Source organism: Eublepharis macularius, chromosome 6, assembly GCF_028583425.1.
Source record: "Eublepharis macularius isolate TG4126 chromosome 6, MPM_Emac_v1.0, whole genome shotgun sequence".
Classification (NCBI taxonomy): Eukaryota; Metazoa; Chordata; class Lepidosauria; order Squamata; family Eublepharidae; genus Eublepharis; species Eublepharis macularius.
In genome coordinates, this window is record NC_072795.1 from 103,616,141 (window position 1) to 103,644,108 (window position 27,968).

At 43.8% G+C, this 27,968-nt stretch overlaps 1 protein-coding gene across 5 annotated transcripts in view; it reads right to left on the reverse strand.

Annotated features, from left to right (window-relative positions):
• ASAH2 (N-acylsphingosine amidohydrolase 2) overlaps positions 1 to 27,968 on the reverse strand; it is a 98,631-nt gene that overhangs the window by 26,857 nt on the left and 43,806 nt on the right. For 2 of the 5 annotated variants that reach the window (XM_054982688.1, XM_054982692.1), the window contains 6 exons: positions 8,541 to 8,675; positions 7,866 to 7,898; positions 5,566 to 5,627; positions 3,386 to 3,538; positions 2,677 to 2,853; positions 1,279 to 1,406 (listed from right to left, as the gene is read on the reverse strand). In XM_054982688.1, the coding sequence (XP_054838663.1) occupies positions 1,279 to 1,406; positions 2,677 to 2,853; positions 3,386 to 3,538; positions 5,566 to 5,627; positions 7,866 to 7,898; positions 8,541 to 8,661 (674 nt within the window). In that variant the 5' untranslated portion in view covers positions 8,662 to 8,675. Of the gene's footprint in view, positions 1 to 1,278; positions 1,407 to 2,676; positions 2,854 to 3,385; positions 3,539 to 5,565; positions 5,628 to 7,865; positions 7,899 to 8,540; positions 8,676 to 11,309; positions 11,426 to 17,592; positions 17,677 to 26,872; positions 26,957 to 27,968 lie in introns of those variants that run through there. The other 3 variants (XM_054982690.1, XM_054982691.1, XM_054982687.1) reach the window with 3 other exon arrangements.

The following is a 27,968-nucleotide window of genomic DNA, read 5'->3' on the forward strand; positions in this document are numbered from 1 at the left end:
GCGGTGCGTGAAGAGCGAGTACTTGTATGCCATTATTTCTGTCCAAGTGCTGTTAAAGATGGCTCACAGTAAACGATAAAAACATAGTTGCAACAATTAAAAATAGCACTACAAAAAAAAAATCATAGGAGGCTCTCAGAGCAATCTTATTGGGGAGTTTGTGTGCTGAAACTGCTTTGGGAACCAATTAGCCCGAACACCGGTGTATTTGGCACTTACATCATCATAAACCCCTTTGACATTGGTAGAGCTCCCAGGTGCTGCTCCATCAGGGTTTCCTGCTATCAGGGGACCGCGATGGCCTGGTGGCAGATCTGGAGCATAAACTCCCATGCTAGCATGGAAGGGGGTGGACTAGGCGGCGGAGACAGATTTAGTCGGCTCTCTAAGCTGCTCCAACTGTGGGAACACCCCCAACAGTGGTGGAAAGTTATGCCACAAAAAAAGCTGGTGTAGACTATAGGCACCCTACGAAAGTTATATAACTAGATGTAAAGATTCCTTTTACATTGAAGAATTGTAACTCAAGCACTGAATCACCAAAGACAGCAAGGCTGAAACCAGATAGGTGTTATACCCATCAAACAGATTTGATCAAGTCAGAAAAGTAACTGCGGCATGATGGCCTTTAAAGGAAGTTAGAAACAGATCGATCATTTGGGACTGGAGGACGGGAGAGAAAGAGTGAGGAAGGAGGAGGCGGAAACTGAATTTCACTTTCTGCTATCCCTGCAGAACAACTGATGGATTATGGCTTTCTTTAAAGGGCAATGTCTGTGTCACTCTACTAGAGGAATCATACATGTAGCACTAGTGTTGCATGCCAATTTCAAATCAGCTAGGAACGCAAATACAAAATCCTGCTTCTACAGGAAGCATCATGCACTAGTGATATACAATTCATATGCAGTTGGCATGAGACGATTTATCAGAAGGAAACAAAAAATGAGATGAAAATAAAGGCTCACCGCTTTGATTTACATAAAGGAGAAATGGATTCAAACTAAGGATTTTTGAATCAAACATACAGGATTGCAACATTCAGAAGTATCCTTGACAGAAACAAATGTCAGGCGCATTTCCTAAAAGAAGTAATCTGCTATTATTAAAGACTTTGACTCAAGTTTTCAAAATGTCATAAAACCCCACTCTGACTTGGTGGAGGCGGGGGCGGGGGGGGGGAGGTTTGGTCACCTCATCTCCAAACTTTTTACTGTTACATATCTCAACCCACTGTATTAATTGAATTATAATTCCCCCCTTCTCCTCCTTCTTTACCTTTCTCTTTCAGACTTTGAATTTTGAAGATACGAAAAAGGACTTCTGTTGATCTGGCTATTCAGTAGCACACCTTTATTGATAAAAATGTGTCCTTCCCTCATGTTTTGATGAGCCACATCAATACTCTGAAAGTCAGAAATATAAATAAGTGAAAAAGAGAGATAATGATTCATACCAAGCTCCAAGAACAAATAAGCAAGTATAAATGTGAGACCTGTTGCATGAGAACATGGATAGGGAGCTGCATTTGATTAGTGGATTCTCCCTCTCCATTTTTCCTTTCATGTTCCATGAGTTTACTCTGTACATCTCTTTCTGAATTCCAGTTTCAGTATGAAAATTTCTATACTTAATTCTAGAATTAGAGTGTTTCCCACAACTTTAATCTCTTTCAAGTTTATTTTTATCTTTCTCCCCACTCTGTCACTGATGTGCACACATGCACTGAAAAAACACGGCAGAAAGCTTTTGATGTGAAAACACCACACAAAAAGGACAAAATTTAAGTAATTTAATGAAAGATGTGGGGGTTTTGTGGTATGATACTGTGTGGTATGCACCCCAGTAAGATTTTTTTTTTGTGGTGTGATACTGTGATGCACACCCCAGTACCGCAATACTTGCGTGTGTTTGTGGGGGGGGGGGGAGAATTCAAATTAATGGAAGCCACTGAATTTTGTACAGCATTCTGTATGAAATAATAATAACAACAACAACAACATTCGATTTATATACCACCCTTCAGGACAACTTAATGCCCACTCAGAGCGGTTTACAAAGCATGCCACTATTATCCCCACAACAAAACACCCTATGAGGTGAGTGGGGCTGAGAAAGCTCCAGAGAACTGTGACTAGTCCAAGGTCACCCAGCTGGCTTCAAGTGGAGGAGTGGGGAATCAAACCCAGTTCTCCAGATTAGAGTCCCGTGCTCTTAACCACTACACCAAACTGGCTCTCAGTGGAAACAAAAAGTAGAACAATAGAGAATTTGGAAAGTATTGGTTTGGAAACAACATCATATAATTTGGAAGCCCAAAATCTGTGGTGAAATTCAAAGAAAAAGATTTTGGAAGCATCACTAATTCGGCTGCACACTAGAACATGCATCCTACTTAAAACAATACAATGCTGAGTTTTCATACTTTAGGTGCAGATCTGCATGCATGCCCAGTGGATGTCTACAGTCAGCAACTTATACACATGCTCAAACTGGATAGCATGCAATTTCCTCCTTAGTTTGATTAGCATTTATTTAAGCACTCACAGGATTTAAACAAGAGTACTGGTATACATTAATATCTTTCCAGGATATTATCAGCAGATTTCCCACAACTTGCATGCTGCAGCAAATTTAAGTAAGGTGGTTAAAGTGATAGGCTAGGATGGTTCTTACCTTTATGACCCCATTGACAATAGCATTAAGGGATGGTTTGATAAACCCCTTACTAGCTATCATAAAAATTGTGTTTTGAAAATATCCTCCAGGTCCTGAATGAGTATGAGTTGCACTCAATATAACGTTGTCTTGTCTATACATTTCTCCATATTTCTGCTTCAACTGCTTCATTACCTAAGAAAAAGAGCATATTCAGTAGGCAGAACTATAATGATACAAAACAAATCAAAATCCCTTTGACACCTTAGTGACTAACAAATTTGTTGTTGAAAGTGCTTTTGTGTACAAGACTCTACTACAGGGGTCTCCAATGTGCTGCTCGCTGATACTTTTCTGGGCACCCACCAAATCTTTCTAGAAAGTGATTCTTTTACCTAGTCCAGTTAAGCCTCAAGGTCATCATTTTGAACCATCTTTTGCTTTCCACCACCATCCGCCCTAACTTCATAATGCACCTGTCCAAATTACATGTATTTCACAGTAAACATATAGCAAATCATTGTATATTATGGTGAGTTTTCTTTCTCTTTCTCTCCCTTTCATGTACCAAAGCTAAATCTTCAGATCTTACAAAGGTTTTTAGCCAGCATCACTTCTCATATGTTAATATATACTGGCACTCCCCATATACAGAGACTGGCGGCTATTAGATTCAATAATATTGGGACAAAGCATAACACCTTTATAAAGCTGCTTTTCCACTTACCTCTAGCCTAAGCCTCTGAGATATCATTCCTATCTCAGCAGTAACATACACCACTCTTTTGGTACGATTCTGAGGCTCTGCTACAATGAATGTTCTACAGTACTGTCTTGTTATTATACCAGCACCATTTTGGTCCATAGTGCCATAGCCTATCTACAACAGAACACAATGTTTAATTAACCACATATAGTTCATTAATGGTAGATTCTTCCCCTATCCTACCACTTCAATGAGCAGTTTATTTATGTATTAATTCTTTAAATATTTATAACTTTTTTGTTTGTTTGAAGCCTTCCACCAGTTTAACAAAACCTCCTCAGACTTAAATGGCTGTTCTGTTGGAGGAAAGGCCAATTAAGTTGGAGGATTGCTCTTTAAGCTGGAGGAAGATTACTTGAAGGATAGCTGGATCCACTCCATAGTCTTCAATATTTTTCAGATGTGCAAAGGGACAATCTTGTTTGCTTGTAAGACCCCTATTCTTCCACCAACAATCACTGTTTGAACACCCCGCCCATCTTTATTGACATTCTCCAGCTGGAGAAAAATAATTTTAAAAAATGCCGAACAGACCAATGGCATGATGTTATTTTTGAGGGAAACTGGAAGTGACATCAGTCCTTTCTATGAATCTCTGGAAAGTCTATGGTTTTATAATCTGTTGATTCCTAGAGAGGCATGGCATCACTTCCAGGTTTTCATGCAAGTGACATCATACCATTTGTGATGGCCCCATACCCTGGGTCTCCCACTGGCTATCAGGCCATGCATTGCCTCTCTATTTTTGACCATGGGTAAGAGAATCACCCAGTTGCCCTCCCTTTATTTCAGAATGGGCACAAGCACTTATGAGGCCTAAGAGCGGAACTACAAGTGACAAAAGGCACAGGTTGGACACTTGTCAGCTTCCCTCAAGTTTTGATGGGAAATGTAGGCAGCTCGGTGGAATGTTGGACAAGGGACAGTTGAAAAGTCCATTGGACAGCAGTCAGAGAGCCAAGCTGCGAGACCAGGATGCCTACATTTCCCATCAAAACTTGAGGGAAGCTGACAAGTGTCCAACCTGTGCCTTTTGTCACTTGTAGTTCTGCTCTATCTCTTTTGCATCCCACCAATGGCCTGCACTGTGAATAGATATGGAATGGGGTTGGGCCTTTGGGGAGATTTGGAATGAGGTTGGGCCTTTGGGTTGGGGACCAGGACATGGGTGTGTGTGATGTCAGTGCCAGTGCAGACATCAAGGTTTAATCCTTGAACCCTCCATTCAATTTCAGTAATCAAAACTGGGTTAATATTACATGCATTTCTTAGTATTTTAAACAGAAAAGGCAGGTTTTTAGAAGGCACAAGTTTCCTCCTTTAAAATGCCAATAACACCATGGAGAGCTTGGTTTCAAATAGCAAAACAAAGTGATGGTTGAGGGGTTAAATCCACCCTTTACAGATACCATGGATGGCCAAAAAGACAAATAAGTGGAACCTCAATCAAATCAAGCCTGATTTCTCCCTAGAAGCTAAAATGATGACACTTAAGCTATCATACTTTCACATAATGAGAAGACAAAACTTACTGGAAAATACAATAATGCTAGGGACAGTTGAAAGCAGTAGGAAAAGAGGAAGACCCAGCATGAGATGGATAGCCATAATAAAGGAAGCTATGGCTTTCAGGTGGCAAGGCCTGAGCAAGGCTGTCAATAACAGGGCATTCTGGGGGACATCCATTCATAGGGCTATCAAGTCAGAAGTGACCTGATACCACATAGCACAAATACATTTACAAAAATCAGACACCATCTGAGAAGATGCTATTTCTCTCACACATAGGAAGAAGTCTCTCTCCTAAGATAATGCTTTCTGCAACAATAACATGCATTGCCTCAGAATACAGAAAATATGCTGTTTTCTCAATACTGTGGTTTTACCTTATTAATAATAATTGAATTTATAGACCATTCTCCCTGCAAATTCATACACATTTAATTGAATAAATAAATTCATACAAATAATTTACTTAGATTTCTTAATTGGTTGATAACTTCAGTAGGCACTCATTTTCAACTGTTTAAAACAAACAGTTGTTTTGTTTGGTTCTTCAGTAAAGGTACTGGATTTACTACCAGAGATACGCTTGTAAGCACATGCTCCAATGAAATTACATTTCACATTTTTCTACTTACAAATGGTACTTCAGCTACAGGGCCGGTGCAATCTGCTCGACCAACACCAATTAAGTAATGATCTAGAGCAAAGAGGAGATTAATATTACAATTCTATACATGATGAATTAGACAGCTTTTCTAATACAGGAACACAGGTGGGTACTGGTTAGTTTGCTGCATTTTAAAACAGCTGAGCTATTAAACTTGTAACTGGCATCTTCTTTTTTAATAACATCAGCATGGTTAAATGCAGATACTTGTAGTAAGTGGATGTAATTTCATGTATTCCCTTTGCGAGTGCTAACACTTTAAGAGAGTCAACCTCAAATCCTTTTGCAGATGACCTTTTTGTCATATGGATGCAGAACAATACTTTGAATTCTCCCTCCTTTTTAAAATAAAAGTGCAGCATGCCCTTGAATCTGAACGAGGCTTGCCATGTTCCCACTGGATTCTCCTGCCACCAGTGGGCACTTCCTACCATCACTCAGCAGGGTAGCAAGAGGAAAATGGCAGGAAAATGAAGGAACGATGGGCAGCATCCTGATGGACAGACATCACTTCCTGTGTGCCTAGAAGTAATATCAGCAAGTCGTTGGCAATGTCATTATGTTGCCCCCCCCCCTGCCCACACCAAGTCAGTTTCCCACCAGTTGCCAGCCTTATGCTAGCAAACCTCGTCTTTACACTTCATGCAGGGCCCAAACATGGGGGAATAGACAGGCTGGGAAGGGTGGAGTTTGGGGAGGAGATGGACCTCAGGCAGGGTATAACATCGCAGAGTCCACCCACCAAAGAAGCAGTGTTCTCCAAAGAAAGTGATCTATGTAGTCTGGAGATCAGCTGTAATTCTGGGAGACCTCCAGGCACCACTTGGAGGCTGGCAACCCAATGGAATTAAAGCAACTCCCCCCTCCCCCGGAGCCCCTTTTTATTCCCCTCATGTTTGGGCCTTACCAAAGGCTCCTCCAGGTTCCACCCAGGACTTGCACAAATGGAGATCTTTAGGTTCCACCTGGAAGTTGGCAAACCTATTCCTCTGGCTGCTAGGCTGGTCCTGGGCTTTTCCCTCTCCAGCAGAGCTGAGAGGATAATCTGCATGGCAGTCTGGCAGACAGCCATTTTATCTCGTTTTTGGAGCCCAGCAAAGGCATTGGGTAAGGAGGGGCTTACATGATTCCCACTTATGGTGGGAGATCTTCTTCCCCCCCCCCTCCCTCACACTCATTGTCACTCAGCTGGGCAGCAGGAGGAAACTGGGTGGCAAAATGGTGAGGGTGTGCTTATGGCCTGAGTTTCAATGGTATCATTTCTGGGTCATGTTGGAAGTTACATCATCTTGTCAGGGATAATTATTGCGCCCCCTACCTGAAAGGACCTGTCTCCCCCATCTCCCCATGTCTGGCAGCCCTAAAGACGGAACTTGGAGGGGGAAGAAGGTGGTAGTTACTGTGATCATTCCAGAGCGGTGGAACTGGAAAAGGGGCTCATGCATGGGCTTGGAGGAAGAAGAGGGCAGAATAGGTTAGGAAGTAAGGCTTGGGTGGGTGCTCCTGTCCAGGGCCCAAGCATGGGTGGGAGACGGGTACGCTTTACTGGGGTATGGAAATCCACGGGGCTAGGAGACTGGATCTTCCACTGACCTACTGGAATGCCTGGCAAATACCTGGAAGTGACATCATGCTGTCAATGTGAGAACAAAGTGAAACTCTGGGGTTTGGACAAACTGCTCTGTTCTTATCATTTTATTAAAAAATTAAGACTTGACGCCAAAACCTTTTCTGGTTTTCAGTTCAATGGGTAAACCTCAGCCTTCCTTACCTCTGCACTTCCTGGCCTTGTGTGTCTTTCTTCTAACCAGTTCTCCTTCCCCATTTCCATTTATCCCTTGCAATCAACCTCTGGGTAATCACTTTCCTGGATGCTTCCCCCCCGCCCCACATACTTTTTTCTTTTACATGCTGCCTCTTTGGGCTCCTGCCTCCTGTCCTCTAAGCGCCTGCTTTTTCTGTCCTTCCTTCTCTAGAGCCTTCTTCCTTACCAGAGTCAAGAATAGACATGGGCATGAACCACATTACGAACCAAAAAAACCCCACGAACCGCCTGATCGTCAGTTCGCGAACCGGCAGTTCATGAGGGTCCATGGCCAACGAACCAGCATTCGTGAAAGCCCGGTTCGTTGCGTTTGCCCATGGTTCGTGAAGCCAGACAGTCAGGCACCATCAATCAATTCCCTTGGAAAAGGAGCTGGGGGAATGCCTGAACTCTGTCTGCACTCCTTCTGTCGCCCTGGAAACCCAAATCGAAGCCCAGCTTACCTTGATCGGCAAGTCTTCCTTCCAACCATGGAGCTGCAAATTAGTTACAATTGGTTACATGGGAGAAGACACCCAGGGGGAGGGAGGGGGAAGGGGGGGTGTTCTGTAGCCATGGGCACTCCAATCTCATCCCTGCAAACCCTGATAGGCAGTTCTGACGGCCAACCCCTTGTACACTGGGCCAACGTCAACTGATGGCTCTAATTGTATTGAATGTGAGTTTCCTGGGGGCCTTGGATTGGAGAGGGTATAACTCCAAGATCCCTATTGCAATCTTGGCCAAACTTGGGTGCTGACTGGAGGAGAGCCTGCTAAACACTCCCTGGGAATATGGGCTCTCTAAGTCCAACAGGGGCTGTTCTGACCCCCATGAACCATGAACCTCAAACCGGTTCATCAGAGGGAAAAGTTCGTTTCAGTTTGTTAGTTTGGGTTCAGCGGCTGCACCAAACCATGAACCGCTGGTTCATTAAATTATTTTGGTTCGTGCCCATGTCTAGTCAAGAAGCACAGCAGCTGCCTTAATGGGAACCACTCTGATCTTTCCTGTCCCTGGGCGATGTTCAGGAATGATTGTCAGTCAATGTACCTCCACTACTGCTACTGCAGAATCCCTTAGACATTACCACATAGCTAGTAAAATATAAATGTCTATATACATATTTTAAAACTTACCATTTTCACTAGGGAGAAAAGCGAAAATTAAAATTATAGTTGAAGCTACTATCCCCAGTATTAGAATGACAATGAGCAGAATTGCTAAGCGAGAGATCGGCCATTTTTTTGGTTCGCTCATTTCGGGCACAATAGCTGTAACGAGAGAAGAAAGGGAAATAAGTAAAACAGACATCTTATCTCAAGTCTCTTAAAAAACAGGCTGCAAACTGAGCCTAAATACATTTTATGCATCTAAGAGTGCAATCCTATGGTGAGTTACTCCAGTCTAAGCCCATTGAAGTCAATGGACAGACTGGAGTAACTCTCCATAGGATTGTACTGTAAGTCCCACTGTTTGCATCTTTAGATCTTCAGCTTGATCAGATGAGGAAAATCTTCTGTCCCAAAAGGCTGAGTTGCAAACCATTCTACTAAATTATCTTGTTGATTCTTAATGTATTGTTTCATCCTCCCCCACTTGTGTGAAGTCCCAATGCAATGCTTTCTAGATTTGGTTTGCATTGGATGCGAGATTGATAGCAGCTTTATAATATTTGCTTCATTTACAAGTACACAGAATACAAAGGGAGGCACAGAGGCACTTGTTACATAGCAGCAGGTCTGAGATCCCCAAACCAGATTTTCAGAAGACCTTGCTTTGCAAGGTGCATCACCTTCGGTCCTCAGATAACTGTTTCTTTACTGCTCTTTGTCTCTCTTCTAAACTCATAATGATGTATCAAACTGATATTCACACACTGGTCCCTTAGCTGGAGGGGGACACCCTGTCCTAGATCCGATGGATCCTTGAACAACCTGAAGACCATCTCCTGATAATTTGACTCCCCTTAAGGAAACATCTACTGATATTAATGAGCATCATTTTGTCATAGGTCCTCCTGACTCCCATTTTAGGGGGATGGGAGTCTGCCCCCAATGTAGAAAAAAAAACTAGTAACTGAAGCCTGAAGCCGTAATGGTCAATATTTAACTTACATATGTTTATGCAAATAATGGATTGGCTTTTGTGGGGATTTGCAATCCTATATAAACTGTTTTGCAATCCTATATAGACTATTGTTGGAAAAGCCCAATCTTGTAGGTCTCTGAAGCTAAGCAGGATTTGTAATTTGAATGGGAGCGGCAAGACTGGGGTTGCTATGCAGAAAAAGGCAATGGCAAACCGCCTCTGCTCCTCTCTTGCCTTGAAAGCCCCTTGCTGGGGCTGCCATAAGTTGGCTGCCACTTGATGGCACAAATATACATATATAGACTGCCAGATACATGACTTATTGAAAAACATTGTAAATAAGACTCACTGACTTACTGGCAGGCAAAGTTGCAGCCAAGGGGCAAGGCTGGGGGAAGAGGCAAAGAGCCGTGGCTGGGGGCCAATAGCTTCCTGGCTAGAAGGGTGGGGCTGGGGTCCCATCTGGAGCCAGTTTGCAGGGGAGTGGGGCAGCCAATCACCTTTCCTGCTCATTCAGGGATGCCTAGGACAACCTCCCAGCACCAGCCAGTCATGACCCGAGAGTTGGGTCCTAATCTTTCAGGTTGGAACAGTCATCTGTGCAGTGGAAGCAGGAGCTGCCTGTGTCTCATGTACAATCCACTTGGTGCTGGGCCTCAAGAGAGCACAATGGATACATATGGAACCAGTTCAGAGAACACAGTGGATACTTAGGAAGCCAGCCCGAGGCTAACGCTTGTTCTGTTCTAGTTGCAGGTGAGGTGGCCCTCAGCATCGGCTGGATGGCGTGCAGGCACTCCAGTGAAGGTGACACTGCATCTGGTGGACAGGGAATGCATCGCCGCATGGGGGGCTGATGCCCAGATTGGTCACAGCTTGGTTGCCTTGGGTTGTTGTGCTAGTTGCCCGAAAGGGTGGTCAGGAAGGAATTTCTTCCTTACAAGGTTAAATTGGTCTGGATCCCTGTTTTTTTCCCACCTTCCTCTGGGCACCAGGGCTATGGGACCATTTGGGGGGGGGCGCTCCAACATGGTTGCAGCCATTAGAACATTGTTAGGAGCCAACCCCTGGGGGAGTCTCTTCTTGTGGTGGTTTTGAGGGATTGGGCTAAATTGTTGTGAGTGTTGTAGTCGGGCAGCTCATCCTGCTTTTTGAGGTCTTGTTAAGGGATCTGCAAGGAAGCCAAAGGATACGCACTTGGGCTGGCCGTTGGAGACTTTGCCCTGGGTGGAAGGGGCCACCTGGCCACATTGGGACGGTTTTACAATACCAGCCTTTCTGTGGTGCCCAGTGGGCATGCTGGGGAAGCAACCATCAAACAGCAACGGGCCATTTGATACAGTGGATCCATTGTCCTATGCCTTACCGATGCTCCAATGGCTGTATTTAATAAAGTTGTAGCCTATTTTACATCCAACAATGCTGTGTGTTCTGTATTCTGTGCTTGAGGCACCAGTATCACCATATCCCATGTGGATGCAAATAAGGCTCACTAACTTACCTGCAAGCAAAGTTGCAGTCAAGTGGCAAGGCAAGGGGAGAGGCAAAGAGCCATGGGTGCATGGCTGGGCTCCTCTCCTGCAGCCCATGTAGCCTCTGCCATTCTTCAGGGTAGCAGCAGAGAAGGAGGAGCAATTTCCTTCCCTCTCTTGGGGTCCCTGGACACTGGGAGGGGGGGCTTGTCACAATGAGGCAGTTTTGAGGCACTGGCCTGTGTGTTGTGTATTCTTTGCCTGGGGCACCAGCCTCACCACAGCCCATATGGATACAATAATAGCCAGTACCTTTAACAGATTTTTTTTTAAAAAGAAACTTACCTTACAAATACTTGATTGAAGTCAAAGATATAGAATTCCAAAAACCAAGACAGCAAATGTGCTGGTTTTATATTTTGCTTCTTTTTGTTTATGTACACCCATACACTTTCCAAGATCTCGAGGAAACACAGGATACTTGATATAATGTGAGATCACTGGAGAGGATCACTTCAATTGTTTTATTACTGCATTTGTCAAGCAACAACTCATAAGAAATGCACATTCAAATAACATAAATCTCACCTTTATACACACAGCATGGTGATATTTCCATATTTATTTAGTCAAAACATTTACATCCCATCCTCACATCAAAAATGAGTGTCAATTTTTAACAAAAACGAATATAATAAAAACCATTAAAAAGAGAAAATCTTAGTGCATCAGTAAAAGAAACACCCCCTAGCTAGTAAGTAGATGTCAAAATCACAAACTAAAAGCCCCCTGCCTTAGTTTTCTTTCAGAAAGTCAATAGCGGGGTGCGGGTTCAGACTTTTCTTGGCAAGAAGTTGCATCGTCTTGGTGGCACCATAGAAAAAGCCTTTTTCTTCCTCATGCCAGATTGAGGGGGCACACAGAGAAGGGTTTCTGAGGATGTCTCTGCAGTGAGATTTTAATGGCTCATGGGGCCAGCCTTGACCGCCTTGGCTTCTTTAATGTTTTGCAACTGAGTGTTCAAACACTGTATTTTATTGCATGGTCTCGACTGCCTTGGGGGGCTACGGCTGCAATTATTATATAATAACAGTGGTAGTAATAACACGTGTGTCACTGTGACTAGGTTGCTTCTGTTTAGGGAAAGGCCCAGCTGATGCACCGCTCATACCTGGGAAAACACAATCTTGGCCTCCTGGATGTCACCTGGACATCCAAGGGCAACAACAGGGACACAAGCAGAGCACTAATAGTGGGGCAGAGGCAGGAGAGGGGTTTGCTCTCCTGGCTTGCAGTGCATTCTAATTTTGATTAAAAATGGACACCTGTCTTCCTGCCCCTTGTTTTATTATTAACACATAAAGGGAAGGTTGCCCATCTCTCGCAGCTGAGGGGCAGGGGCAGGTATGCTTTGTATCATCTTGTGAAAAAGGTGCAGCTGCTAAGTGCTTTTACATGTAATTACAGACTTTCAAAGCTCTCAGTATCCTGAATCAGCTGTATTCTCTCCTACAGAAAGATGATCTGATATTCTTCATTACTGACATCTCATACCTTGAGCAGTGTGTGTGCACACACTCTTTTATTCTTGGGGAGGCAAACCCCAGTGCCTGGCTAGAATAAAAACTTCTACAGTTTTGAAGGAAAGGGAAAGATCATTTGGGAAGAGGTTTCCCCCCCCTTCTCAAATGTCTTCCCGTATCACTACCACAATGTAAAAAGCTGCAATTTGGCTCTTGTGGGGAAATTGATGGATTCAGGCACCCAAACCCATGTATTTCTCCCACAAGAGCTTTGAAGGGGCATTTCAAATAGTGGAGAAAACATGGGAGGAATGAGTTAAACAGCCTCTTCTCCCCCCCCCCTCCTCATCTCCTTCCCTTTCCCCAATATTCAAAATCTCCACCAGGGACTGAAAATTAGCATTTAAAAAAAAAAGGAAAGCCAGATACAGGAGTCTTTGTTGTTAAGTTTAGCCTCCGGTGAAATGTAAACCAGGCAATGGTTTGGGGTTAGAAAACCATGTATTAGAATAACCAGGAGATCTGAAGGCTTTCATCAACTTCCCTCAGCCTCTCACAGAGGCGGTCATCTACCTGCTACTTAAAAAACCATTAGACAAAAATGTGTAGCCAATTATTGTCCTCTCTCTAATCTGTCCTTTCTGGGCAAAGTGGTTGAGAGAGAGCAATAGCTGATCAACTCCAGGTCTTCTTGAACAACTCTGGTGCTTTAGACCCTTTTCAGTCCGGCTTTAGGCCAGGCTATGGGATGGAGACAGCTCCGGTGGCTCTAGCTGATGACCTATACATGAATGTAGACAAAGGCCATGCTTCATTTTTGCTCCTCCTGGATTTATCTGCAGCCTTTGACATATCCATGCTGAGCCATTCGGACGCAGAAGTAGGTATCAGGGATGTGCCCTGGACTGGTTTAAATCATTCCTCATGGGACAGACTCAAAGGGTTGCTATTGAAGACCAGTGTAGGAATGATCATGTGGAGTTCCACCAGGCTCAATCTTATCCTTCATGTTATTCAGCCTCTATGTAAAACCTTTTTGAGAACTCATTCGTAGCTATGGAATTGGTTGCCATTAATATGCAGATGATACCCCGCTCTGTCTCATTACCCAAAACCCCAGATGATGCAATAGAGGTACTGAGTCACTGCTTGACAGTTTTTGTCAACTGGCTAAAGGCAAACAAATTGAAATTGAACCCAGACAAGATGGAGTTAAAAAGTAGAGATCTTGAAGGGCATTGTTCTTCCCATCTTTGATGGGGTTCAGTTGATCCTGGCTGACTTAGTTAAGAGCCATGGGGTTATACTACACCCAGCACTGGCCAACTTATTCTGAACGCGCAAACCAGCATGGATTGATGAAGAACTGCATGAAATTCTCTCCAGATGGGGTGAGTGGACATCTCAGGGCCAAGCTACAAGTGACGAATGACACTTGAACGGCAAGTGGATTGAATAGAGGGCAAGTGAACAGGGAGAAATACACTTGCCGTTCAAGTGTCATTCGTCACTTGTAGCTTGGCCCTCAGTGTGTCAAATGTTCTATGTGGCTAAGGGTAGGGTGACACCCATTGGGCAGAAAAGCCTATCTTTAAATATACAGTAGTAAGTTCTGAAGTAGCAGTGCCAGACAGGGACAATCTTGGAGTTTTATTTTATTTACTTACTTCATTTAGGCCCAAGGTCACCTAGTGAGGTTCCATAGCAGAGTGGGGATTTGAACCCGAGTCTCCCAAATCCTAGTCTGACACTCTAACCACCACACTGTACTGGCTGTCTGGATTGTAGTGGATAGCTTGATGAAAATATTGAGCGCAAAAGGAGAACTCCATGCAGGGGATTATTAGACTATCCTCTCTCCAGCCCTCCCCCACTTCCCAAGAAAACACCCTTGCAAAACAGTGGAAGAGGAGAACCAGTTGATGACAGAGGCCCTGTAGGCCTCTTCTTTAAGGCCTCTGCTGTCCCAAGCATGTTCGGGGACATCTGTTGCTTCTGGGATGCATGAAAGAATGCCTTGTGGCACTGCAGTTACCGTTCCCATGCACTGAATCAAAGCATGCATCCCAGCAAAATCCAAGCTAATTAGGAACAAAGCTAGCTTGAGGAGTAGGGGTGGGAGGAACTCGCTGATTACTAGCTGCAGACAGCAGCCCTTGTTCTGGAGCCTGGGGGTGAAAAACAGATCTGAACGGGACTGTGCAGCTTTGAGATCAGCAGCATGCCCTGCCTTCCCACCCTCGAACCCAGGAATGACTTACTTGGGAACCTGACCTTCCAGCCCCAGGCTGGTTGTTCATACCCCTTTATGATGAGAAGAACCCTAGCCTAGGCCAGTCTCGTTCGTTCCATCAGCACCTCACACTGATGTTGTGTGCCTGCTGGAGCATTTGCCTCTACCCTGTTTTAATAAAACCGTATGTTATTAGCAGTATCCAGTTGTGCCTGAATTGTCTGTAGAGAGTGAAAAGAGAAGGGATGACGGGGAAGGAAGAAATGGGAGTAGTAAAGGCAGGCAATGGTACAAGAGTGTGGGAAGAGAAGAATGAAACGGGAAATGCAAGCAGCGAGGTCTGTAAGCAGACTAGACATGAGGGAGGCTGCGGATGGGAGCCAGGACAGAAGGTAAAGATGATAGGCTTACAAAAAGAATAATATTGGAAATTGCCAGTGGAGTCCACTGAGTGGACAGTGCTATCTTTCCCTGAGCTGTAGAATCACAAATGAAAACAGATGCTGGACATCTTATCAAGATGGTTTTCTGTTATGACAAAACCTCAAGGACACATCATTGGGTACTGATAAGATTTCTCCTAGCTAAGCAATATAATTGGCATTAATATGGTTAGACTTTGTTCTTTTACTTTCTTTCATAACCACTCTGATTATCTTAGAGGATAACTACTACAATTCCTTTCAATCGTCTTTATTAATACATTTTTCACAACTCTTCATTCACCAAGCTGTTTTATAATGCAACACAATGAATTTTGGCACCCAAATGCAATGAATTTTGGCAACCAAATATAAAAGATAAAGATGGGATGCTTTATCTCTTTTTCAAGGGAATAGAATAAAGGAAGCTTGCAAGCTGATGAAAACATTCTCTGAACTGAAGGGGGGGGTGCTAAAAAGATAACCCTGTCCCCTTTCAGACAGCTCTGAGCAAATGTCTCAACCAGAAAATTCTGGATGAATGTAATGTGCTTTAAGAACGAACACATTTTTATAGAACAGGATAACTGAGACTTGGGAATAATGGCAAGAAGTAAGTGGGTTTCTTTTTAAAGTCATTATGTGTGGCCATATGAACTATTGCTGTACTACAAAACTAGGAGGTTTTGAATAAATGTGTTTTGATGTTTGTTATGGATGTGAAAAATCATACAAGGAAACTCTGCATGAGCATTACACAACAGTAGAAAAGCTAGGCCCTGACCTGGATGGCCAAAAATAGGGATCCTATCCCCTAGGGTTATCAGTCCCCCGCTGGGGGTGGGGGACCCCTCTCTCCTCCCTCCCCCCACTTACCTGGCTGTCAGGGGGAAAGGGCGGGGAAACATTTTCCAGCACTCCACAACGGCCCGATTTTGACCCCAAACAGGCCCAATTCAGCCAGCTGTGGACCGCGGGAGCACTGCCAGAAGGGCCCTAGAGAGCTCCAACACTTCACAGCAGGCTAATTTAGGTTCCAAATGGCCCAAACGAGGTGAAATTGGACCACTGCAGAATGCAGGAGCGCCCCCAGGGGCAGCACAATGCCCTGCATGATGTCATTTCCTGGAAGTAATATCATCATGCAGCCCTGGGAGTGTGCATGCACAGATATCTATAAAGATGAGTGTCGGGTCTCCTGCTTCCTGCCCTGAGAGTGAGGGGACCTGATAACCCTACAGCCCCCTGGTAGGGACAGGGGATCCCCTGCTCCCAGCTTCTGCCCCCCCCCCACTTGCCTGGCTGGAGGGGAGGAAAAGGTAGGAGAAATGGGCCCAGGAGGCAAGAAACGTCCTGGGCAAGTGCTCCTGGCAGGCACAACGATGTCACTTCCTGAAGTGATGTCATTGCGCCTGGCAGCAGGCAAGTTCCTGCGCTTTGCAAGGCCCAATTTTAGCTGCCACCTGGCTGAATTGGTCCTGTGTGATGGGTGGGAGCATGCCTGCTGCCAGCGTGATGGCGACAGTTCCCGGAAGTGACATCATTGTGTTGGCACTTGGAATGCACAAGATTTGTGTGCACACAGGAACAAGACTATCAATAAGTGCCAGGTACCCCCCTCACACTGGGAGAGTATAGGCACCTGGCAACCCTACCCAAACTAGCCAGATCTTATCAGATCTCAGAAGCTAAGGAGAGTTAGCCCTGATTAGTACTTGAATGGGAGACCACCGAAGAAGTTCAGGGGTATTAGGTAGAGGCAGGCAATGGCCAGGGCTGGATCTAGGGGGGCAGGGGTGGGTCACCTGCCCCCAGCACCAATAAAGAGGGGGCACCGGGTATGGCTGCTGGCTGGGAGCGCATGCTGCGGAGCTGGTGGTGGTGCTCAGGGCAACAGAGCGGGAGGGCTGGGAGGCCACCAGCGCACTGCTCCAGTTGCCTGCTGCGCCAATGGGGCAGCTGGCTCACAGCTGCTGGCCGGGGAACACATGGAATAGTGGGTGCGCTTCCAGGGGCAGCGTTCCCTGCATGATGACGTCATGTGCAGTGACATCATCATACAATCCGGGTGTGCGTGCTTTGCGCGTGCGCACTAGTGGTCACTGCAGCCCTGGCAATGGCAAACCACCTCTGAATGTCTCTTGCTTTGAAAACCCTTCTTTGTTTTATTTGCAAGGGCTTTTAATGGAATTAAAACTGCAGGCATTTTCTTGGGAGTGGTTAATGCGGTTTTATTGTATTTTGTACATTTCGATCCCTGGAAGTTTAAGCCACCTTAAATGAAATAGATATAAATATAAATATTTTAATAAATATAAATATTTAAACAGATAAATGACTAGCCTGACTAAGGAGTTGGTAAAAACAGTTTAGTAACTCCTACACAGGGGGGAAAGAAACAGCCGTTGGGTGCCAGTGGGAAGCAGTAACTGCAAGCAGCTGGTACAGACCGTTTAGTAGTGGATTTAAATCTTGTTGCAGAGTCATCAAATGAAGTGGCAGGTTCTTTGGGGCCAGTCGTCACCTCTTCTTTAATACAAAAATACAAATGCGTCAAGATACTGTAATTTTGTTTATCTTTGGAAGTCCTAGAACGCTGTCTCTCTTGAATCATTGCTGGCCATTCTTAGAAACATGTTGATGCAATTGGTACAAAGCTATACTCAAATTCAAATACTGTATCAAACAAAAGAGACCTTTCGTGGGGTTACTTCAACCCTGTATGGCAACACATAATCTGGATGGTAATAGTACAGCATACACTGGAAAGAAAGAAATCTGTTCACTGGCACACTGAAATCTACGAGTGTCAATAAAGAGAGTCTAATCATGGGGTGTTTCAGAAAAATCTATCCAGTGTATTTTTCTCCTTCTTCAAAGAGCAGAGACCAATATACACAGTTCCCCTTTCCCCATTTATTATCACAATAACCTTACAAGGTAGGTTAAGCTGTGAAAGTGTAATTGGCTCAAGGTCTCCCAGATCCTAGCCTGATACTCTAACTACTATACAACACTTGCACTCACAGAAATGAGGCATTGGATGCCACAACTTGTGACATAAACTACCATGTGATTAATCAGTGAAAGCTTACAAAGGATTCTCCAGCTTTATAAAGGGAGAATCAAAAGTATTTGTAAAAACAGGAACTACTTGCTGTGCCAGAGCTTATTTCAGACAATGGTAAGTGAATAATTACTCCATTTCGAAGCTGCCTGCTGAAAACTATTGTTTTGTGTTTTTATTTCTGTTATAAGGGTGTTTTGTACATGGGGACAGGCTTGCGTGGTTGCCTTTCTGCCGCTGCACTTAACAACAGCTACAGCAGCAACAGGGCTTTCACATGGCACATTTTCTTTGCCCTAGTCCCCTGGCAGCAGCCATCTCTCTTCATTAGAGATGGGCACAAAACGGAACACAAACCACAAAGAACCACGAATCGGCCCAGTTCGTGGTTCTTGAACCAGCGTTTCATGGAAGCTCCTTTCCATGAACTTCTGAACTGGTATGCTGGTTCATTTGGTTGGTTCATTTAAAAAAGCAATGTCCCTTTCCGTGCTGCTGCAAAGTGGCACAGTAAGGGGCATTTAAACCCGCCGATCAGCTGCTTGTCGGGGATCTCCCCGACAAGCAGCTGATCCATGAGTTTAAATGCCCCTTTCCATGCTGCTTAGCAGCGGCACAGAAAGGGGCATTTAAACCCCACGTGTGAACCACAAACTGGTTCGCGAACTTGCCTCAGTTCGAGGAAGTTCGTGGTTTGTGAAAATGCACGAACCAGGAACTGCATGGTTCATTTTTTTCACGGTTTGTGTCCACCCCTATTCTTTATGCCAGTGGGGATTTCCCAGGTTTTAAAAAAATCTAAGCAGTTGAGTATCATTGCAGTATTATAATCTTATACCAATCTCTGTATCAGATTCTATGACTTTCCAGCTTTTTAAAAAAGTAAATCTTTAGCCCTTGTGGTTGTTAAGAGATAAGAAGAAAGGCATATTTCTGCAAGGAAAAGGTAGGCTTAAGTTTATTTTTAAAATGAAAGCTGGGGACCCGATACACAGATTTTTATAATGTTATAACACTATATAATGATATTCAGTAGCTGATGGGGGAAGTCCTTCTGAAGCATGGAGTTGTAAAAAGCAGGGAATGAGGATAGGGAAACTGATGTGGACAGGGCTTGGAAGGACTGCATTGATATTAAGAATGGGGAGAGACCAGCTACTCACACAGGCCCAGAAAACAAGCTCCAGGCCATCTCTGAGAACCACATTAATGTGACATTAGGGTTACCAACTCCAGGTTGAAAAATTTCTGGAGATTTGGGGATGGAACCTGGGGAGGGGAGGGTTCGGGGTGGAGGGACTTCAGTGGGATATAATCCCATAGAGTCCACCCTTCAAAGCAGCTATTTTCTCCAGGGAAACTGTTCTCTGTGGCCTGAAGATCAGCTATAATTCCAGGAGATCTCCAGCCTCCACCAGGCAACCCTATGTGATGTCTGTCGTGAGTTGGGTCAAGATTCCCTGACCTGACTTATAGACAGATGTTATATTGAGGAATTAATATTCCCGAGTGCTCTGAAGCCCAATTTGGCTTAGTAGAATGGCAAGAGGAGGAGTTTCAGCCTCCTGCCAGCACTGTTTTCCTGAGCTAAAACAGCCACAGGGGCCCCTATTTGCTCCCCCCTCAGAAAAATGGTGCAGGGAGCGAAAGATTGAAACCCCTTCTCCCCTGCATCACCCTCCTGAGCCAAACTGGGCCCTGTCATGCTTGGGAACTTCTGTCTATAAGTCTGAGTGGGGAAGCCCAACCCAACTCAAACCCAATATGGCCTTCAAAGCCAGCAGGGAAGGGCAAGATAAAGTATAATTCCACATTATCTCATCTAACTCTCAGGAGACAAAGGCAGTGGAGAGTGATAGCATCTTCTCCCTTTATCTTGTTCAAAAGTATTCATCTGGGCCTGACATTAATTCATCAGGGTATAATTAGACACAAACGATCCTGGCACATTAACTTTCCGCTGACAAAGTTCTCTAGACTTGCATTAGGATTGTTGACTAAACAGTCCCCAGAATAGCATGTTGGGAATTCCTCCAACAAGGATAACTAAGAGCCAAAGACTGCCTTCACCTGCCTGGCCTGAGCTTTCTCCGCCTTCCCTTTGGAAATGTTCCCAGAACCTGGGAACTCCCTCAGCCTTGATTAATCAGGAAGCTTATTTGTTAGTTCATCTTGCTTCGGCCTGGGAAAAAAGAAACTCTTTATTTTCATTACAGCCCCAAGCTCTAAGACTGAAGACAGAATTCTCATCTTGTGCTTCACTCAATGTTCCCATGTTCTGCTCTTGCTGTACCCCCTAAGCCTCCAAGTACATAATAGAAAGTTCTTGTGTTTGTTGAGGAATGACACAGGGACTTTGTGTCATACATGCAATGGGAGTTTTGTGCCTCACAGACACACACGGGCTCTTTTCTGTTTGTGTTCACAAAATGCAGGGAGAAGCAGCCTGAGCTCCACCTCCCCCCATGCTGTTTCGGCATCTACAAACAACCCCATAAAAACTACTTGCACCACTGCAAAAATCACATCAGATATGTGGTGGCATGTAAGTTTCCCAATGAAACTGAGCCAATAGCAACTCCATGGGGAAGTTTGCAGATGCAAAAGCAGTGTGGTGGTGGTGGTGGTGATAAAGCTGCTTCTCCCTTTGTGCTCTAGACATGAACAGAAAAGGAGCTGTGTGCATCTGGGAGCCACAAAGCTTCCATGGCACGTGTGATACAAAGTCCAACACAAAAAATTTGTAATATGTAGACGAATCCTGAGTGTGATGTTTTGTCATGTTCATTCCTGAACAGAACATACCTGTTTTCTTGTTAGTTTCACTCTTGAGTTTAGCTACAGAACTTTCCCTATTCCTAGTGCATGCCTCCACCTCTCTACTGCTCCTCCCTTGGGACCTTTTGAATTATTGGCTGCCTAGATACAGGGTATCTTTACATGAGGACTTAGATCTTTTTCTGGAATCTGCTCTGGTGGGTAGGTTATAACACTTCCTTCACCCTTCTGGACTATCTCTTTGACTTCCTACCTCTCTTTGGAGAGTTAACAAGTCTGGGTTGGGAAATTCATAAAGATTTTGTGGTGGCACCTGAGAAGAGCAGAGTTTGAGGATGGGAAAGAGCTCTGCAGGGATCTGATGCCATACAGTCCATGTGCCAAAGCGGCCATTTTTTCCAGGGGAACTAATCTCTGTACTCTAGAGATCATTTGTAATTCAAAGATATCTCCAGCCTCCACCTGGAGGTTGGCAGCCCTATAGTGATATACAATGAGCAATGTGTGTGGGTATTGGGAATAGTTGTATGTTAACATGGGAGGCTGGTACCAAGATGGTGACCAAAACAGACTCCTCGAAGCTACACTCCCTCCTTTTTCACTTTTAAAAGACACACAACTTTCCACTGCAGGCAAAATGTTTGTCATACACAGCTGCTAAAATGAGCAGGATGTACAGAAATGTCTGGAGGAGAGCTATTTTCTTTTAACAGTTTGTGCTCAAAATTCCAGGACTCTTGAACCAGCATCTGTGAGAGCTAGCAGAGTTGGTGAAGGAGGTGATGCAGAGAATAGGAGTTCTTCTGATTCCATATCAGGCAACCTAGGGATCTGATAACAACTATACACCCTAGCTATTATTATTAAAAACCCCAAGATATTAAAAACCCCAAGATAAGTCTGTTGGTGCAACTAAGAAGAAGAAAGTTTTCAGTTCTTTGGTATCTTAACATGGGCATTATGTTATTCATTTGTTTCTCTATGTGTGATATCACGGTGGCTGCATGAGTGTGCTAATTATTCTCCTTAATAAAGTTCTTTCTCTGAGTTCATCATACTCCGTACTTCTTCCAGACTTTCATAAGGGCCGTTTCCAGACGGCTTACCTGCCTCCGGAACGTCACGCCATCTTGCAGGGAAAACACGAAATATTGCATTTTCTCACGCGAGTTTTGCGCGACGTTGCGCGATGTCGCGCAAAACTCGCACGAGAAAACGCGATATTTTGCATTATCCCTGCAAGATGGTGCGACGTTCCGGAGGCAGGTAAGCCGTCTGGAAACGGCCAAGGTTTGTCAAAGATCTCTGTTGATTTCTGCTTGTGTTGGTCTTTGCCAGTATTGAACATATTCCTTTAAACTGGACATAAGCATAGGCCAGTAGCTTTTTGAAGTAAGATAAGGTAAAAAGAAGATTTCCTTACTTAAGTCCAGGCTACCCTAGCATGAAATACCAAACTGAACCTATTGACATGGATACACACCGAAGGCACACAACCTCTGACAACAAGCAAAGTAACAGGTAACTAGAAACTGCAGATGAAAACAGATCAGGACTTCAACAGGACTCTGGAGAGGCAGTGTATACATTCCTTAACTAACTAACTAACTAACTAACTAACTAACTAACTAACTAACTAACTAACTAACTAACTAACTAACTAACTAACTAACTAACTAACTAACTGGGCAGTTTTCATGGCATGACAGTGAAAGCACTGGTTTGCTTAATTTGGCATCAAACAGCATTATTCCTACTCTTTGCTTCACATTTGCAAAATGCCTCTGGATCAGGAAACAAAATGTTTCAAATGAAACAAATTTTCAAAAGTGCCAGGCTACTTATTGTACTGTGATGCAATTTTTCTTATTGAGAAAAACCACCATAGAGGACTGGACCCCAGTCCTGAAACAGATTCCTCCCCACCTTGAGTTTGCAAATGTAGCTGAGAAGTTAAATGCCAGGGGAGGATTGGGAGTGGAAAGTCTCCATACTGACCTATGACTAAGGGTCAAACCACACGACACGAGACAAAATACACTTGAATTACACTCGAATTACAAAATATACTCTAATTACTCGTGTAATTGTCTTGTGTGGTGAGACCCTAAGAAGCTGGTGAGATTGTGACTCAAGAGGAGATTTGCTAATTGCGGTTACAATCAGATAGAGTGCAATAACTTTGGGAGTCTTGCTATATGGGCTTTTTAAGGAAACCGCAGAACCATAAACCAGCTGAATGATTAAAAACTGTTATTACTAGCTAAGCAGCATGCAAAGATAGAAACAAACAGGTGGAAGATCGGTTGAGGAACCACTAAAACAACTTTAATTTTTGGATTTTTTCTGATAATTTATAGTAATCAGAAAGACACGTATTGTAACTTTAGGTATAAAAACCAACACATATGAAAGTGACTAGAGAGATTACTCTGTCAAGATGGCTGTTCAATCTGGTTGGATTCAAAGCAAACCAAAAACATAAAACAGCAGTCTGAAGCTCTTACCTAGCTTTACCAACATTCTCTACCAATGAGGCAGTAAAACTGGACATAACTGTCAGTATCTAGCTTTTTCATTCATTGTCACTGAAGCGAATTAGCCAATTTCTCCCATAGTCCCAGGTTATATGACATGATCCTTGTGTGTAACGTAATACAATGTGTTGATTCTGTTTAATGTGCTTTTGATTACCTACTGTTGCTAAGAAGTTGTGCCAAATAAACAAATTAATTTGTAAATCGTGGTTTGTCTCTATTCTCAGCTGGAAATCTAAAAGAACCTGTAAAAGCTGTGGCTAACCATGAAGGGATGGGTTGCAGCATCACACCTTTAAGTCAATGTATGCATTGCCAAAAGCTCAACATAACTGCATATTTGAGCTCCCAAAGGAAGTGTGAGAACATAACAGTTTAATGAACAAAAGCAACAACTCACTGCCAGAGGGAAAGGTCATTTTCCTGGCTTATTTTTATGATCAAAGGTTCCTTTTATAAGTGTCTCTTCAAAATGAACACTTTGAAATACTCTGAGAGATACAGCATTTCACCTTTCCCGCATGGATAGTAAAAGTGACCAATAAGACAACAGCCATAGAGTTCATTAATATAATATGTTCTCAGGGCTAGGGAGAGGAAGCTAATCTAGATGTAAGTTTTCCAGTACAGAGTGGATGCATTTGGGTCCTGGATATGAGAACCCCAACCTTCCAAACAACAATTCTAGTATCTGGTGGGGCATGGGACAGAAAGCAGAGGGAGCTATATAGCCATTCAACTAGTAGCAAGAATCTTTAGTATTTGGCATCACATCAAAATTCCCCCCCCCACCACCACACACACACACATCTTGTGGATTGTGTGCGGTTCTTTCTGGCTTTCTCCACCTTTCTCCTTACCCCTTGAACAAAGATCTTGTTTGTTGTTCCCCTGGCTCCCTGGTCTATTATGTATTAGTCTACTACTCAGTTTTAACATTTAGTTTATATGTAACTTTATGTTTCCAGTTTCCAGTTCTAACAGTCTCGAGTTCTTTGCTGGTTGATTTTAACAAAGGTTTAAGGTTTTTTGTTTTTTTTTAAAGCTTTAGCATCCCTAACTAATACAATCTCATCAGAGCTGGCAATCTAAACAGGGTCAGCCACAGTTAGTACTTGGATGGGAGACCACCAAGAAAGGCTGGGGTTGCTCTATGGAGAAAGGCAATGGCAAAACCCATTCTTGCCTTGAAAACCCCACGGCACTGGGATTGCCATGAGTTTCTTGCAACCTGATGGCACAAAATTATTGTTGTTGTTGTACTTTGAAAGCTAGATTGGCTGAGAGGGTGGGATATAAATGTTGACAACAAATAAGATCCTTGTTCAAGGACCCCTTAACCCCTTGTCAGGAAATATGCAGATGATACCCAACTCTATATATTGGTTACCACTTAGAAAGCTCTTCACAACCTTGGTCCAGCATACTTACAGGGCTGAATCCACACACCCACGGAGCGTCCCGGCGTTGCGCTAAATGTTCGCTAAACACCCGGAAGTGTAGCGTCTTTCTAGCGCGATTCAGAAATCGCGCTAGAAAGATGCTACACTTCCGCGTGTTTAGCGAACATTTAGCGCAACGCCGGGACGCTCCGCGGGTGTGTGGATTCAGCCCAGGACTGCCCCCCCTCCTCATGCTCCTCCACAGCAGCTTTGCTCATCTGAACAGGGTCTCCTGCAGGTGCCACACTGCACACAGCTGAAATCAACAGCAGCCCACACATGGGCCTTCTCTGTAGTGGCCTGCTTGAGGGGGTCAGGAGAGCCCCCACTCTCCTGGCTTTCTGCAAATGTTACAAAACCGAATTATTCCAAAAGGCTTTTTTACTCAGATAGGAGGACTGTTTTGTAGGGAGGGGATCTCAGATGACCTACTAATGACTTAGGAACCATAGACTTCACCGCTATGATGTACTGGATTGCTACTAATGCAATGTCTTTGTGAACTTGTATCTATTTACCCTATGGCATTGTTTATGGAAATATTCTTGCCATTGACTGTACTGATCACACACTGTGTAATCCACCTTGAGTCTCTGTGAGAAAGGCAGACTAGAAATGACATAAATTAATTAAATAAATAAATAAAAAGTGTGCCCCCCCTTGGCCTCAGCCACAGGGAAGGGGATCATGTATCTTTTCATCTCAGGAGCCTTGTTCACTTTCCATTCAAAACGGGGAGGGGAGAGCCCCGAAGCTCTTCCTCAGATTCCTCATCCTCTTTCTTTTCCCCACCCTTGCTTGCTTCCTGCCTTCTTTTCTTTGAACACGAGAAGGCATTTACTTCTCAGCAGATCTGCACTCATGAGCAGACTACAGCTCATGAATGGTCCTCCCTCCACTCCTCGAATATAGCTGGTGATGTCATTGTGCATGTCCAGGGGCACTCATGTACTTCACACTGGGCCGATTAGGGCCCCAATTTGGGTGCACCCAGGAGGCCTGTTCTCCGGGAGGCAGAGGGGGATTCCTCACCAGGGAAACGGCAACCGTCATTGACATTAGTTTAGGTGATCAGCAGTGGAGACCCTTGGGTCAAATCTGGCACCTCAATTGCCACTCAGGAGTCTAAATTAATTTGGCAGTAACAGAAAACCACTAGACTACAATTAGGGAGAAGGCATTTGAGGCACTTTTGCACTTCACAACATCTCCTTCATCACCTTGGTAATCAGGGTAGTGTCTACCTATGAAGCCATAGAAATTTGCTTCGAGACCTTTTTGCTACATAACATTAACCACTAAATCATGTTAATTCATTATTTCAAATTTCCAAAATATAACTTTAAATACAATATCAGTTCTTGAACAGAAGCTTTTACTGATAATTTCAAAAGGAAGAGGCACCTCATGGTTATTTCTTTTTGTTTAAATCTGGAGTACATGTCAGCATTTTAAAATCACTTCCCTTTTGAGTCCCTGTTCAATGATTCTCTGCTAGTGTCCAGCCAGTGTTGTTTCCCAACATTGTTAACATCAAATTCATTGTTTTAAATAAATCAAATAAGCATGGCTAGTTCTGGAAAAATCACCCAAGATATCCTTACAGCATACGTACGACTGCCATCTTTTTCCTTCCCTCACTGTTCACAAAAACATCAGCTCTAAAGCTCCCCAATTTTGCTGTGAAGAACTGTAGGGAAACCACGTATCACATTTCTTTCCCTTCATCAGTGCAGTCACAACAACTCCTGCACAGGAAGCCTCAACTTCATGATTTAGAATTTAGGCTTTGAACTACAGTTAGGTGTTCCCTTGCTCTGCTTTTCTTTCCTGTAGAACATTAGAATTTAGATTTCTAAGCAACACCCTAATTTAAATTTTAAAATATTTGGATTATAATACTTACATATAGGGTTGTCCCTTCAGGATGGTGCTTACAGTGAGCTGCCTCTCACCTTCTCGTCATAAATATGTTGCTTGCTATTATAAGTAGCTATTAGATGGACTCTGACCCACCCTGCAATCTGTGTAGAATAGCCTTCTCAGTGACTCATGTGCTTCCCAATACAGCACTTCCAAAAGACTAAGGCCTGACTCTGAGGTGATTTTCTTGTGTCTGTAGGATACCAGCAGGCTGCTGATGGTGTTGAGGGAATGCTTCTCTGTATGTATGAAGAATTCCCTGCCACAAAGAGAACTTTTTTGCCTGGGGAAATGGCTGTATCTAGGTTTTCTCCCTGACATCTAGTTTTTTCTGTCCTTTGCTGTTGTGTCGTTAATGCTAAGCATCAAAATAAGGAGGCAGCGCTGTTTCAAAAAGGAGCACAGTTTAGTATAAGTTCTTTCTCAGTGTGGAGCTGCAGTGACAACAACTTCCTTTCTCTCTGTTCCCGCTTACAGTAAGTCCTGGAGTGGATTAAGACAGTCTAAAACACTGGCCTGGATTGAAGGAACAGAGTTGTCAAAAACACACATCCCTTCTTTCCCCCCAGACATAAACATAGACTCAGGAAATAAAAACATTTCCAGATTTATAAAAACCCTAGTAACCACATACACACAAAAAGAAAGAACAAACTACAGAAATGAACCAATGGAAATAACGATGCAGAAGTCCCAAATATATCTGCATTTATGTGACATACTCCTGCAAATAGCATGGAGCACAGAGCCTGGTCTTTCGTGGATAGGACCGATTTCTTGTTTCTGGAGCTGACGGTGTTTCTGGATTGTATACAACGGAAGTATTAGAAGGGGTGACACTGGCACTGTGGATGAAATCACCACCATCATAATCTGATCCGGGTGACTGCATGCTGTGAAATGGTTTAAGGTGCAACACATTTCTTGTGATGCTCTGGCTTCCCCTCTGCAATGTAATAAGTTGCCCAAATTCCCATGGCCTGAACTAAAAAATTAGCTAAAACGAGTAAATTTCCCGCTCTTGAGTCTGTTCCTCTGCAATGTAATCATCATGCCATTTATATGTCTGACGTGATATG